We start from the raw sequence: 15,966 nt of genomic DNA on the forward strand, positions 1-15,966 counted from the left end.
CGTGATAGAAGTAGGAACAATATAAGAGCAAGTGCACGTACTATAGTCAACAAATAGATCCTCTGACAGGGAAGATTTTCTTTTCCTTTATTTTTTTTTGGGAAACTGACAAAATGCCTGCAGATTACAATGGTACATGGGAGATGATAGAAAATAAGAATTTTGATGGTTACATGAAAGCTCTGGGTAAGTTTTAACTGCTCGATTAACATTTACTGGCAATGACTTCTATTTTTTTATTCTTTGCATAAGAAAAATGCACAGTATAATGGAACTGGAAGCTATAAGCTATCATAATGTAAGAGCAGTATAACCCAGGACCTGCATGTGGCCGTAAGTGATGACTGACACCAACTTTATTTAACGTCTATAATAGAAGTTCCCTTAGTTCTTTCAACGCCTGAAGAAAAATGCATGATATTGGGATAAGCGATCTATGCAGGTGAACAACTGATGGATAACAAAGATGGATAATAGTTTATGATTTTGTAAGGTAACGCATGAGCAATTACATATATATTTTATCAGATATGTTATATGGGTGGGTATCACAAACAGTTTTTGTAATCTATTTACGAGTGTTTTAAGTCATTGGTTTTTACGATGATACGTCTATATGTTATTTATTTCATTGACTGTTTGTGAAAACGTGCTGGTGTACAGTGCTTTCCATGTTTGCCTACAAAATAACAGATCTTCACAAAAAGGTACATAGTTGGCTGTGGAGCAATTTGAGATGTTTCAAGAACACAACACGAAATTAAGACAAGTCAGTCCTGAGCAGTTTGGCGTCCAGAACCACACATATCCCTCTATAAAGCCGGAATATTCTCCCCTTTGCACTGATGCTTGAGTTGACACTACAAGTAATTTCTGCTTGAGGGAGAAGAAAGCAAACCAGGTCAAACTGATGGAAAAAGGGAAGATTATTAATTTGAATTGGGAGACTTAAAAGTTAGAGAAGATGTTAGTGTGCCTGCGATAAAGGTGGGGAGTTGGATGATATATATTATCTTTAAGAATTGGATCTGCGGCAAGGTAAGTAAGTGGATAAGGTACATTATCTTTGAGAATTGGAGCTGAAGTGTAAACCTATGAATTAGCTTCAGGGTGTGGTGGATAAGGAAAAATTAATGTTGAGCTAAGTATTGTGCAAGTGATGGTCTGTTTAATCGGCTGAAGATACAAATATCATGGTAACATTTTTAAAACAAAAAGAATTTATTATGTTATTGATGGAATACAAAATGATCTGGGACACCTAGCTTGAGTAACCTGAGGAACCTGAAATCAATTATATGTCCCCAGTATTTGGATCCTCATTCCATTTTTCAGTAAGGTCTGTTTTCTCTTATTCATTGAAGTGATGTTACGTATTGGTTTGTTACTCTGTAACTCTGTCGTTTTGCATGATGAAGCACTATTCTTGAGCTGTCAACAGTTCAGGGCCGTGTCTGTGTTAATGCACAACTGTTAGGTTTTTGCAGATTTTTGACCTAAACCATTCAACTTCCACGTCAATCTTGTCGCATGCCCAAATCAACTGGTCTATGTCCATCCTAACTAATCAGAATACAAACATGAATAGTTCAATGAGTTAATAAGATAAGATGTCTTTATTAGTCACATGTACATCGAAACACACAGCGAAATACATCTTTTTTTTGCGTAGAGTGTTCTGGGGGCAGCCCACAAGTGTCGCCACGTTTCCGGCGCCAACATAGCATGCCCACAACTTCCTAACCTGTACGTCTTTTGAAATGTGGGAGGAAACCGGAGCACCCAGAGGAAACCCACACAGACACGGGGAGAACATACAAACTCCTTACAGACAGCGACGGGAATTGAACCCGGGTCGCTGGTGCTGTAAAGCATTACGCTAACCGCTACACTACCGTTCCTGCCCTACACTACCATGCCTGCCATGCATACCGTGCATTCCCACAATGGAAAATAAACTGCTTTTAATTTTGCTCTGTTTAAGTAGCTTTGGGGTCTTGATGATGTGGAAGGGAGTGCTGGTAAGGGTAATGTTCTTGAGGTTGTTGATATCAAGAGAGAGGATGTGTTGAAGTTGTTAAATAATATTAAGACAGATAAATCTCCGGGGCCTGACGGGATTTTCCCCAGGCTGCTTCGAGAGGCTAGGGAGGAGATTGCTGAACCGCTGGTAAGGATCTTTGAGTCCTCGTTGTCTACGGGGGTGGTGCCGGAGGATTGGAGGATTGCGAATGTGGTCCCCTTGTTCAAAAAAGGTAATAGGGATAGGCCAGGGAATTATAGACCGGTGAGTCTCACGTCTGTGGTGGGTAAACTGTTAGAAAGGATTCTAAGGGATAGGATTTATGAACACCTAGAGAATCATGGACTGATTAGGGACAGCCAGCATGGCTTTGTGAAGGGAAGATCTTGCCTCACAAGCCTGATAGAGTTCTTTGAGGAGGTGACCAGGAAGATTGATGAGGGCAGTGTGGTGGATGTGGTTTACATGGATTTTAGTAATGCATTTGATAAGGTTCCTCATGGTAGGCTTCTTCAGAAGGTCAGAGGCCGAGGGATCCAAGGAAGCTTGGCTGTGTGGATTAGGAATTGGCTTGCATGTAGAAAGCAGAGGGTTGTGGTGGAAGGAGTGCCCTCGGATTGGGAGGCAGTGACTAGTGGTGTCCCGCAGGGATCGGTTCTGGGACCTCTACTTTTTGTGATATTTATAGATGACTTAGATGAGGGGGTGGAGGGCTGGGTTAGTAAGTTTGCGGACGACACTAAGATAGGCGGTGTTGTGGATAGTGTGGAGGGCTGTCGGAGCTTACAGAGGGATATTGATAGGATGCAGAGCTGGGCTGACAAGTGGCAGATGGAGTTCAATCCGGAGAAGTGTGAGGTGGTACACTTTGGAAGGACAAACTCCAGGGCAGAGTACAGGGTAAACGGCAAGGTACTTGGCAGTGTGGAGGAGCAGAGGGATCTGGGGGTTCATATTCACAGTTCGTTGAAAGTTGCCTCACAGGTGGAAAGAGCAGTTAAGAAGGCCAATGGGATGTTGGCTTTCATAAGTCGCGGGATTGAGTTTAAGAGCCGCGAGGTTATGATGCAGCTTTACAAAACTCTAGTTAGGCCACATTTAGAGTACTGTGTTCAGTTCTGGTCGCCTCATTATAGGAAGGATGTGGAGGCATTGGAGAGGGTGCAGAGGAGATTTACCAGGATGCTGCCTGGATTGGAGGGTATTGAATATGAGGAGAGGCTTAAGGTGCTAGGGCTTTATTCACTGGAAAGGAGGAGGATGAGAGGAGACATGATAGAGGTATATAAAATATTGAGAGGAATAGATAGAGTAGACAGTCAGCGCCTCTTTCCCAGGGCACCAATGCTCAAGACGAGAGGTCATGGCTTTAAGGTTATGGGTGGGAGGTTCAGGGGAGATGTCAGAGGGAGGTTTTTCACCCAAAGAGTGGTTGGTGCATGGAATGCACTGCCTGGGGTGGTGTGGAGGCAGATACATTGAACAGGTTCAAGAGCTTGTTGGATAGGCATATGGAGGAACGTGAGATAGAGGGATATGCGGGAGGAAGGGGTTAGGTAGTGTGAGGGTGGTCTGATGGACGGCACGACACGGTGGGCCAAAGGGCCTGTTTTGTGCTGTATGGTTCTATGGTTCTATGGTTTTCAGGTAAATTAAAAGTGTTAGCCTGTTCTCATTTGAGATGAGTATCCTTTCCAAATACACAAAATGCTTCTATTGACTAAAATGTCCTATTTCGCATTGATCATCTCTCCTGAATAACTGATTTCAAACAGGGAGTCAAGCTGTATTGATACACAGCATTACAGTTACAGTACAAAAGGTATTCACAGACTACTGCTTCATCTGCTAAACGTTCTCTAATGATGATAAATTGCTTAATCAAATCTATATTTATAAGTAAATCAATGGCACTGTTTCATCTTTTGTCTGCAATGAACACTGAGCAGAAGTGGGATCAACATGCCCTTCAGATCATCTTTTGAAAAGGGACATGTTGAGCTCCTTTTCTCCATGCTCATTTCTCCCCTGCTGTAATATACATTATGTGTTGAGCAAGTTAAGCATGTTAGAAGCTGTACTGGTAGCAGGCTTATTTCACAGGAGAAGTGGACTGTGAAGACCGTAAGTATGGGGAGGTGTGATAATTTGTGTCCACTGTGACAAGCGGCTAGTTTAGAAAAGGAGTTATGAACCTGATTTTGACTTATAAGGATTGAAACTACATGAATAATCCATTTTCTGTAATGTTTTAGTAGCCAAATGTGTTCCCTCTGAGAGCCTACAAAGAGATAACATGACAACAATTCTGTCTTTATTTAATCAACTGTTATACACTTTGACAGATGAGCCCATGATTGTCAAGGTCCATTCATGATTAATCAATGAATTTCATTTTTATGATTTCATAACCTGCTATTTTCTCATTTGATATGTAGACTCATTATCTCAGCGTATTGACTATAATTGACTGGACTATAATTGTATAGACTGGAAAGTTTGCAATATCATTTATATCATGTAATGTAGTAGCAATTTTATCTAACTCTATGCAAGTGGTTTAAAGACAGTTTTCTGAGCTTTTGTATGCACAGTTACCCAGTTTGAGCCATTCAGCAGGTTAGGCAGCACCAATGGAAAGAGAAACAGAGTTAACATTTCAGGTTGAAAGTGCCTTGTCACAAGTAGGAAACAATGAAGATCTTTCATAACTTCGGATGAACTTTTTTGACATGAAGCATTAACTCTGTATCTCTTTCCCCCAATCCAGCCCAACTTGCTGAGTGTTTCCAGCAATCTTTGCTTTCATTTCAGCTTTCCAGCATCTGCAGCTCTTTTATTGCTTTGCATTGCTTGAAGTTGCCCTGGTATTTCCAGAAGATTTTTGGGGTTGGGCTGCTGCGTAACTTAACATGTAATTCCAGTTGGCTGGGGCCTGTAGGAGGCATGGGAATAAGGTGGGCATGAGTGTTTTCCGATTCCAGTCTCATTTATATGATGACTACAAGTTGAATATCCCATTACAGAGTTGTCAAAATAAGGTATGGCCTTGAAGCCTAATTCTTTACTATTGTCACCTGTGGAGGCTAACAAATATTGGAATAATGGATTGACTTCCTTCATCAGCCACATTATGTTGAAGCTGATTTTATAGCTGCAAGGTTGAAGGGGCCTTCTGGGAGCAAATATTAAGAATATGTTTAACTTTTTCTCCACTAATGCCATTCCCCCTTATTCCTCATAAAATAATTATTCTATCTTCTCACTAATATGAAAATTAACATTGTATAAGCTGTATTAACATGAAAATTAACATTATATAAGATGCATTTTGAAATGTAGCACAATGAATGGTAGTCGAGGGAATCTGATCAAAGGTAAAAGCAGGCAATTTTACTTCACCTACAAAAAACTTGTTTAATGAGAATTTTTCCATCCAGGGAAGACTAGCACAGACTAAAATGAGCTGTGCCTAAATCGTTGATTAAAGGGCAAATTTGAACAATCGGTAGCAAGTCACAATTTTATGCAATCATTATCCATTTAATAGTAAGAAGGAAATTTCATATCAAACTACATTAATAATAATCATGCAAATAAGGGGGGAAATTAATTCATAGTATTATGGAAAATATATGAAAGAGCAATGCATCCAGTATACAACGATAATGAGGGCATTGTAGGAATGGAACGTAAGCAAAGTAACCCATATTATTCACTCATTTACATCCTGGTGCATCTAGACCAGGCACAATTGGATATTTCCTCAAGTATAGTCATTGCCAGTTGTGGGTTCTACCCATTGCCAACACTGAGAAAGCCCACATGTACATGGCAGGAATACATTAAGTGAATAGAAATGAGGAAAACATCTTCTGGTATTTGAGCTGACTGAATAGGCACATGTTCAAATATCCTACCATCTGAGGTTTACAGAGATGAAAATACTTTTGGGAGACCCAGGCCTGTGTCATTGTTTAAAGACCCTGCATAGGCCAAAGATGAGCAAGAAGAGAAATTGCCAAGTGTTCAGCTTGCAAGAAATTCCTGTGGCTAAGCACAGCAATATTCCATATCAATATCGGTGTGTCTCCCCAACTAGATCAGAAGCCCTGCCTCCAACTGTAATTGAACTGGATGTTAAGTATTCAGCATTACGAATGCGTGGTTATAGCAACCTTAATGTGGCTATCTTTCAATCAAAAGTCTAAATAATATGAGTGAGCCAGTATCCAATTTTATATGCAAGCTGTGTTGTTGAGGATTAAGTGTAACCCACCACGCTAACCCGTCATTTATAACTTGGCCTCTACAAAAGCCTCTCACTTCATGCAGACAAAATGTCCTGGGATTATCCACATAGACATAATGAGATAAAAATTGATATTAAGACAAAGAAAGAAATATTAGAAAGAGTATCCTAAAGCATACCGAAGAGACGAGTTATAAGGAGAATATAAACAATGAAGTTAGTGTAGAAAAGGAAGTTAGAGAGGCAATCTCAGTGCCTTGACCCTAGTTATGGTGACATCAATCCAATTGTGGAATAGTAGGTGCGTGGGTTACACATAAACTCAAAGATGATGAATATATGCAGAGTAACCTGGTGCATCCTCAGTTATATCTCTGGCTGGAGCTAGCATTAAGGGGAGAAGGCAGGAGAATGGGGTTGAGTAGAAGAAAATCAGCCATGATTGAATGGCAGAGCAGACTCTTTGGGCTGAATGGCCTAATTCTGCTCCTAAGATAATGGCCTTATGGTCTTAGTCGTAGGCCTAGAGGAGCAGTTAGTTACCTCTGCCTCGAAACGTTAACCTGTAACCCAGGGTCATTGCCTCCAATATTACAATCCCCACATCATGACAGCTCCACGCCCACCAATTTCCCCTCACTCCATAACTCCTTTAGTCACTCCATAACTTTTGAAGTTACACTACCCACTTTCAAACAATCTCTAAATGCAAAAATGAAAATCTTCAGAAAAACTGCAGATGTGAAAAATCTGAAACAAAAGCAGAAAATTTCAGAAGCACTCAGCAAGTCAGGCAACAACAGCAGGAATGTTAGTTCTGTTTATCTTTCCACCGATGCTACCCAGTCATTAAACTTACACATTATGGCCTTATGCCACAGAATTACCATAGCTTCTAGGTGGGGGTCTGTTTAAAACCTCTTTGATGTTCAAGGAAACTTTCTGTCCATAACTCCTCACTTCCATCCCAGTAACCGTCAAAGCTCACCTACGGATTTAGTAAAATAATGAATGGCATTTAGTCTGATGAGCTTTCGTTGTCCTTCTTGGATAAGTAAGAAATTCACCTTAGTCAATGAAGATCTTAGCAAAGGGAAAGACTTAGGACAATACTCTTGGTGAGATTTTTGGGCTATTGTACCTTAAGAGAAGAATAAATTGCTGGATTTGCTAAGGCTGACCAGCAAGCCTATTAAATGAAATAAATGTCTCCCCAGCAGACAGTGTTAGCAAGTCTGATAAATTATTCTGGGGTTGCTGCTGGCTGTATGATTCCCACTGCTCTGAAGTACGTGCTCCAGAAAAAATGTCAAACTTCAAAGCAGGACGACGTTAATTTAAATGAGAATTTATAATCAGTCATCTATTTCTGACTGCTCCAATGCGTGTCTCCAACTGACAATGTCAACACAATTCTGCCCTGTAGTTCTCTGTGGTTTTCCAGAAACCTGTTCTTTCAAGACTAATACGGCAAACCGAGCAATTTAGTCATTTAATAAGACTTGTGAGTTTCGCTCTCCCAGGATAATTGTGCATTTCAAATGGCAATTGTACAAATAACAAGTGTTGTACTTTATAAAGAATATGCAGTAGAAGAGTATTGAAGTTGTAGCATTCACTGGTAAATATTATCATTGAGGCAGATTAACAGTAAACCCTTAAGAAATGTTTCTGTATATACTTTCATTTATTTAATTATTCTTTCTTAGACTAATTCAATGCAGCTCTCCTTAATGGCCTAAACTATGCAATATAATATTGGTGCATTCTGACTTGCAAATTTGCTTGACCTTAGGGATTATCTTCATCTTGGATTTTTTTTTACTGAATTAGGCGCAGGCCTTTTATACTTTGAACCATCAGGATGGACAGACTACAATCAACCTATACAGTAATTAGAGTGCAGGAGAAAGAAAGGAATAAAAGGTCAATGTTAGCATGGTTAGATAATGCAGACTAAGAAAATGCACCTTGCAATTCAGCCTGATACAGTCGTGCTAAACTTGTTGTATAGCAGCACTTGCCATATATAACAAAGCTACAGTATACTGTATACCAAGGTCAACATAACCAACCTTAGGAAGCATAAGAGAATGTGCAGTTGCTACTAAAACAAAACTGACATGGGATGAATTTAAAGAAAACTGAGTATAAAATTCACCAAGTAGCCTGCTACTTTGCTGGGAATTCTATGCAATTTTGTGTCAATAAATTATTCAGAATCAAATAGAGATAAGAACCGAAAACAAAAACACTGAAATTGCAATTGGTGCATCACCTTTGTCAGCTGGTATCACGTAAGGCTGTATCATCTCCTTGGTATATTTCTGAAGAACAAGAGTGCTAATTGAATCAGTTCTAAAAGAGGTCATTACATACTACACTCTCATTGGTCAATGCATTCTCATTGGTTGAGAGAACACGAACAACATGACTGTGTTTGGTGAGCTGTCTGGATATACATGGTAAGCTGATGAGGAGAAATGCCTTCAATCATAAGGTGGTAAGTCCTTTCAAAACTTGACCTTAGGGAGGTGCAGAGAATCAGTCATTGATTGCAATCAACATCAAGACTGATGGATTTCTGGATATTAGAAGAATCAAGGGATATGTAGAACATGCAGTAAAATGTTTTTGAGGGAGAGATCAGTCATGATCTTATTGAATCGTGAAGCAGGATCGAGGGTCTGAATGGCCTAATCCCACTCCTATTTCTTATCTTCTTTCTCAGGGATACAATCACCTATGTGTTCTTTGATAAATGTCCTTTGTTCCCTTCACCATCAAACTGTATTACCTGACGATGCTGGGAATATGGTTCAGAGGAGCCAGGACATGCACAAATAATTAGGTGGAGCAGGGTGCAGGGTGAAGCAGATCTGGGGATTGTGGAAGTGATGGTTCATCTTAATTGCGAGAAGGGATCTAGTCCTCAGATGTGAGGTGCCCTCAGCTTTGCTGATGTAAAGCCTGTGCACCCCACACCCTGCACCTGCTGTTGCTGCTGTCCGATCTGTCATCCATTTCAGCTGGGGATGAAAAATGGATCATGTCGCCTAGGATATGATGTGCACATCTACAGAAAATGGGGGGGGGAGAAATGCACACACTGTGGCCCTTGTCCTGCTGGCTGTCTATGTGTGTGGTTGCTTCAAGCTGTGCTTAGAACTTGGGTTCACAGCACCAAGATGTGTTGAGGTGCAGTGAAGGATGGGTCTGGCAACATTGCCACAGAATGTTCCTTTCAGTTGGTCATGCTGTTCCACCTGCCCCTTGTGCAGAAACACACCTTTTACCACATGTAAATCAGGCAGCACTTTGCACAGGATGCCTTTGAGGCCCTGTGTGAAAAGGAGATGGTAGATCCTGTTGGCTGATTCTCCAGATTGTCAAAGTCATTTGGTAGAATACATCAATGAAGGAACTTATAACCTAACACTAAGACCTTGTTTGGCTGATAATGAGATGGGCCTTCCTCGTCAGATCTTTCATGCACTGCCAGTCTCATTGCTACTACAGCTGCCCTCAAAGGAGCTCTGGTGGGAATGAGACAGCCACCTATACCCTGCTGGAACATCCATCTGGAATATGATACAGTGTTCTTGGTTGAGGTTCATCCTGCAGAGTTTTGTAACACCAGACCACATGCTGAGGCAAACAGGAATGTTATCAGCTCAAGACACCCTCTGGACTGCCTGAAACTTGCTGGTCTTCCAGTGCAAGCATCAGTCCATGTCAAACTGTTTCAGACTAAGACATTCCAAATTCCAAGACCACATGCTAAGGAACACACTGAAACATGCTGTATGTAAAAGAAAAATGAATGCCATGCTGATGTATTATAAGTTAGTGGAATGATATGGCTTATACTGAGAATGAAGATATATGGAAGTGCTATGTGATATGCATTAAACATTCTGATAATACATCATCCTATTGTTTGGAAATCCTTATGGTTTAACATCTGGCTCACTTATTTCTGTTTCCCATGCTCTTATAGCCATGGTTCCTTTGTTCCTTTTAAACACAATGGTGCCCCATTCTCACATTCCTCTGAAACTCACTGGGCTTCATTATCACATTTCCTTTAAACACATCTGCTTCACTGGAAAATTTAGATTTAGATTTTAGATTTTAAATATCTTTATTAGTCACATGTACATCGAAACACACAGTGAAATGCATCTTTTGCGTAGAGTGTTCTGCAGGGCAGCCCGGAAGCGTCGCCACGTTTCCGGTGCCAACATAGCATGCCCACAACTCCTAACCCATTAGTCTTTGGAATGTGGGAGGAAACCGGAGCACCCGGAGGAAACCCGCGCAGACACAAGGAGAACGTACAAACTCTTTACAGACAGAGGTCGGAATTGAACCCGGGTCGCTGGCACTGTAATAGCATTACACTAACTTCTACACTACCGTGACTGCCCTACACTACCGTGCCTGCCTACTGAGGAACATCAAAATAAAAGTAAATTAAAAGTGCGCTTGTGCAGAAGTAGGATGATATCCAATAGTCTGGAACATCTGCCAGTCTGGCACCACTAAAGTCCTGAGAGTGATGGACTATTACTGTTTTATTGTATTTCCAAATTTTATGAACAAACTGAAGTTTTAAGAAAAAAGCAGCATAGACCCACATCCTCCACCTCGCTCCATTTTGTTCCCTCTCTCCAGAGCAGCCTTTTGTATAGTTGATAGGGCTTCCATGGAGAGTGTACCTTAAGGTTGGGCCTACTGCCCACAGTGTCTCATAGGATCAATATGGCTATTGCAATCTCCGCAGCCAGCTCCCAGTGGAATCGTATAGGCTACATTTTCACTCACCGAAATGGTGAAAGCTATATAAGCAATTTTTAAAGGTAAATTTCACCAATTTTTGGGCTTCACAATTGGCCATTTGGATTAACTACATCACACATTTAAGTGGGTAAAATCTAAAGAACGCCAATACAATTATTTTTGCACTACACCCATTTTCAGCCATATTAATTAAACAGTACCAAGCTATCTCAAGTACCTTAAGGAGTATTTTTCAAAGTAAAAAGAAAAAAAGTCATTCTAAAAAACCACTTAATTATGCTGGCTCCTAGCAGATACTACATTTGATGACATGTAGAAGAATTTAAGTGTAAACTTTGAGGAAGTTTTCACCGCTGTGGCTGATTGCACACAAAATAGGAACTCTATTCACTTCTATAGGAATGCCCTTTAGGTGCAAGCTTCACCAATGCATTATTTGCATCAATGAAAGATCAAAGACACTCATATAAGTTAACCTTTTAGATGTGGTTGAACCATTATTAATAACCGAGGAAAAATGCAGATTATAACTACCATATTTTCAGTTACCTGCGTAGATCCTCAAGATCAGAGAATCATGGCATGATGTTGGTGCACCATTGGACTACTTGCAATATTGGCATTGTGCAAACTGAAAAAAAATCTCTCACAAATATCGAGTTGAAAGTCAACTATACTTCTGCAGAATCAATGGATATTTTGTTAACTGCAGCACATTTTTCAGCACCAATATTTAAGCACTTTATTTGTTTGAAGTTCCTGGGAAATTTAACAATAATACAATTTAGATACACATGTCATGTACAGTCAAAAAGATAGAGCTTTTAAGCGGAACAAAATTCACAAAATGACAAGGCAGTAAAATACATTTGGGTTAACCGGGAAATCATTTGGATTTGGATTTTTCCACAGCTAACACAGTATTATCTTGTTTAGCCCTCAATAAATTATGGTATTTACATCAATGTAGCTCTTAGCAATTTAAATCAGAGAGTCAGTGTTGATCTAAGAATAAAAATAATCCATTTGATCTGTCTTGTCACCAACTACTGTTGATTCTTTACTTAAAATGAGACAGGTACCATTTATATATTTATAACAAAACAATAACAACTTGGATTTATTTTTTACTTTTAATGCAGGAAAACAGCTCAAACTGCTTCACAATGGTATTATCAGATAAAATTTGATACTGAGCACAGTAAGATGTGACCAAAAGTGGCCAAAGAGGTAAGTTTTGAAGGAGGAGAGGAAGGTAGAGAGGATAAAAGCTCCAACAAGGGGATTGTAGAACTTGGAGCTTTGGTAAGTGCCAATGATGGAGCGAATAATATCAAGGATATGCAAGAACTGGAGAAGTACGGAGATCTTGAAGGCTTGCAAGGCTGTTGAAAATTACAGAGAGAGAGGAGAGGCTGCAAAAAGATTTGCAAACATGGATGTGAATTTTAAAATTGAGACATCACTGTACGTCAGTGAGCACAGGATTGAATGATAAGAGAAATTTGGTGCGATTTTGGAAAGTGTCAGCAGAGATTTGGATGATTTTGAGTTTATGGAGTGTGTCAGATGGGAGGATGATCAGACATCAATATTAATAGTAATAACATCATTGATCAAGGTTTCAGCTGCAGAGAAGCTGAGGTAGTTGTGTTTCCTTGATTTGCATATAGTTGAAATATTACAACTTAACTTTTTTAATTAAAGCCATGGGAATTCACTCCGAAAAACATGAACATGATTTTGAGAGAGGATTTGTCATCCTTTACAGCCAAAGGGGAGTGAAATCCATCTGAATTAATGCTGTTTCAAACCTATTCCACAAGGCATGTGTGGTTGAAATTGGCATCAGTTTAGTTTGAATGTATTGTATTTCATCTTGGAGGTCCAAGAGGCAATTTATTTTGAAGTTAGTCCACAGGAAAATCAAAGCAATAGGATAACTGCTATCATTGATTATCTCAGCATTTTATTTACTGGATTAAGAGTGATTTGCTCATGCCTGAGAAAGTGCATTAATTATGTCTTATTTTTAAAATTTAATCTGTACAGCCTTCAAAGATGGTGATTTGTATTCCAATCAAAGAGGTATTTTCTTGCCAATTTATTCCCTTCAGATTAGCTAGAAGAACTAACCCCTCTTGGAGTGTGGTCCTATGGGTACCAGCTACCTTCTCTGCCTCTACATTTTTCACAGTTTGGGTGACTTGATTATGGGAAGTCTTCAATCACTCATTTTTTAGCAAGAGCCCCTGAAATGGAAACCTTGGTTCTTTTTTGTCTCTCCAGGCCAGATCACAGAGGACAATTGTAGCACCTCAACTGCCATGTAAATCTTTTTCCATCTGGGTCAGTTCCATCTTGCCTTTACCTTATGAGCCATGAGGTGTCACCCCTGAAAATGGAGATAGTGATGCACTTAACTCCTGCCCATTGATTGCAAAGGGGGCAGCATCATAGCTTCATGCTGGCTGCTTGTTTACATTAATATTATGTACTAAACAGCTGTTAATTGGTTCAGCCTTATTCTGAGTGGCTAGCAGCACTGAAAGTCAACCTGTATATCCTGAAGGGGGGATATGTGATGTGGGGTGTTCTGGAAATCGTTCTGACCTGGGAACCATCAAAGAAGGGCACAGCTTGGGAGAGAGAGAGGGGTTCATGGTTTTAAATTAGCGCTTTGGTGAAGAAGATGTAGCAAGGTGAACTGTCCTTTATCCACAGGAAACCAGAAGGCACACCAGGTAGGTAATGCAAAGGCAATGGGAGAATAAAACACAGCTGTTCATGGCAGGAGTCAAGCCTGAGGACCTGAATGCAGGACCACTAAAAGCTCACACACTTAACAATAGTGCAAGTCTCACATCCATATGAAAGGCATGTGACTTGGAGGGGAATTTGTAAGCGATGGTGTTCCCAAAGGGCTGCTGCCTTGTCCTTCCTGCTGGTACAGGTCACAGGTTTGGGAGCTTCTGCTGGAGTAGACTAGAAAAACAAATGCAGTAGATTTATAGATGGTACACACTGACTCACTGCGTACCAGTGGTGAGGGGAATGAATGTTGAGGGTGGTGGATGGGGTGCCAATCAAGTGAGCTGCTTTTGTCTTGGATTTTGTCAAGCTCCTTGAATCTTGTTTATGCTGCATCCATTTAGGCAAGTGGAGAGTATTTCTACACATTCCAGACTTGTGTCAATCCCCTGGAATGATGACCAGATTCTCTGCCATGTTTTTATTTCTCTTAACCTCTCATCCACAAATTACGTGAGGTGATTAAATTACTGGATTTCTAACTCAGAGGCCTGGACTAACAATCCAGAGCTGAAGGCTCAAATCCCACCCTGGCAGCAATGGAATTTAACTCAGTTAAAAATGAGTGGGAGCTTTTATTTTAAATAGAAGCAACAGCTAGCTAGTGACTATGAATTACTGGATTGAGATTTTTAAAAATCCGCCATCTCCAACGGATCATTCTCCGCCACTTCTGCCATCTCCAATGGGACATTCTCCACTACTTTCACCATCTCCGACGGGACAACACATCATTCTCTGCCACTTCTGCCATCTCCAATGGGAACCCACTACCAAACATATCTTCCCCTCCCCACCCCTTTCTGTCATTTGCAAGGACCGCTCTCTGTGCGACTCCCCCCCACTCCACTGCCCATCCCACTCCCAACCTAGGAACTTTCCACTGTCCCCGCCATAGGTGCAACACCTGCCCCTACACCACCTCCATCACCTCCATCCAGAGACCCAAACAGTTCTGTTCAGGTGAGATAGAGATTCACCTGCACCTCCCTTAATATCATCTACTGCATTCGGTGCTCCAAGTGTGGCCTCCTCTCCATTGGTGAGACCAAATGCAGACTAGGTGACCGTTTCGCAGAACACCTGCCCTCGGTCGGTAACTGCGATCTGTATCTCCCCGTTGCCAGTCACTTCAACTCCCCCTCCCACGCTATCACAGATATGACAGTCCTTGACCTCCTCCACTGCCAGGAGAATTCCAAGCGCAAACTGGAGGAATAGCACCTCATTTTCAGTCTTGGAACCTTGCAGACTCATGGCATGAACATTGAAGTCCCACTTTAAGTAATCCTCACACCCCCTCCACCCCCCCTCCCGACAACCATGCCTCTTCTTTTCTTCCCTTTCCTAGCCTAGCTCTCTTTTTTTCTAATCTTTTTTTTCTCTCCTTACCTTTGACCTATCCCAGGTGGATCTGCTCTCTCCCATCCCTCACACCTGTCTATCACTATCTCTTACCTGCATCGACCTATCACCACCTTGTGCCCACCCCACCTCCCCTCTTTTGTCCACCTATCACTGCTCTGCTTTTCCCTCCTATATATTGGGCTTCCCCTTTTCCTATCTTCAGTCCTGAGGAAGGGTCCTGACCCAAAGCATTGACTGCCTGCTTTTCTCCATGGATGCTGCCTGGCCTGCTGAGTTTCTTCAGCATCGTCGTATTTTTCATGTAGATTCCAGCATCTACAGTCCTTTATCTCTCTTAAAAAAAACATTTGTTTCATGAATGCCCTTATTTAAGCGAGCTGTCCTTAACTAATCTTGGTTATATGTGACCTCGGGTGCACAGCAATGGAGTTGATTTTTAACTCCCCTCTGAGATGGCCTGGAAAGCTGTTTTGTTGAATCATAACTGTTGTGTTCATGGACCAGAATAATTTAAAAAGTTGTCTTAAGTGTAGTTAGGGATGGGGAATAAATATTGGTTTTGCCATTGGTATTTGCATCCTGAAAAATAAGTGAACAAAAAGAACAAACAACATTTAAATTTGTAGAACTGCTTAATACTTCATCCCTTTAATTTTATCATACCTGTATTTTACATATATTCCATAAGTGCAATGCCTGTATCTTTTGT

The 15,966-nt window shown here is 40.8% G+C and overlaps 1 protein-coding gene across 1 annotated transcript in view; it reads left to right on the plus strand.

Annotated features, from left to right (window-relative positions):
- Positions 1-113: 113 nt before the first annotated feature.
- LOC127571857 (retinol-binding protein 2-like) overlaps positions 114-15,966 on the plus strand; it is a 32,849-nt gene continuing 16,996 nt past the window's right edge. The window contains 1 exon segment of the mRNA XM_052018603.1: positions 114-186. Coding sequence (XP_051874563.1) covers positions 114-186 — 73 coding nt within the window.

This window comes from Pristis pectinata, chromosome 6 (genome assembly GCF_009764475.1).
Source record: "Pristis pectinata isolate sPriPec2 chromosome 6, sPriPec2.1.pri, whole genome shotgun sequence".
Classification (NCBI taxonomy): Eukaryota; Metazoa; Chordata; class Chondrichthyes; order Rhinopristiformes; family Pristidae; genus Pristis; species Pristis pectinata.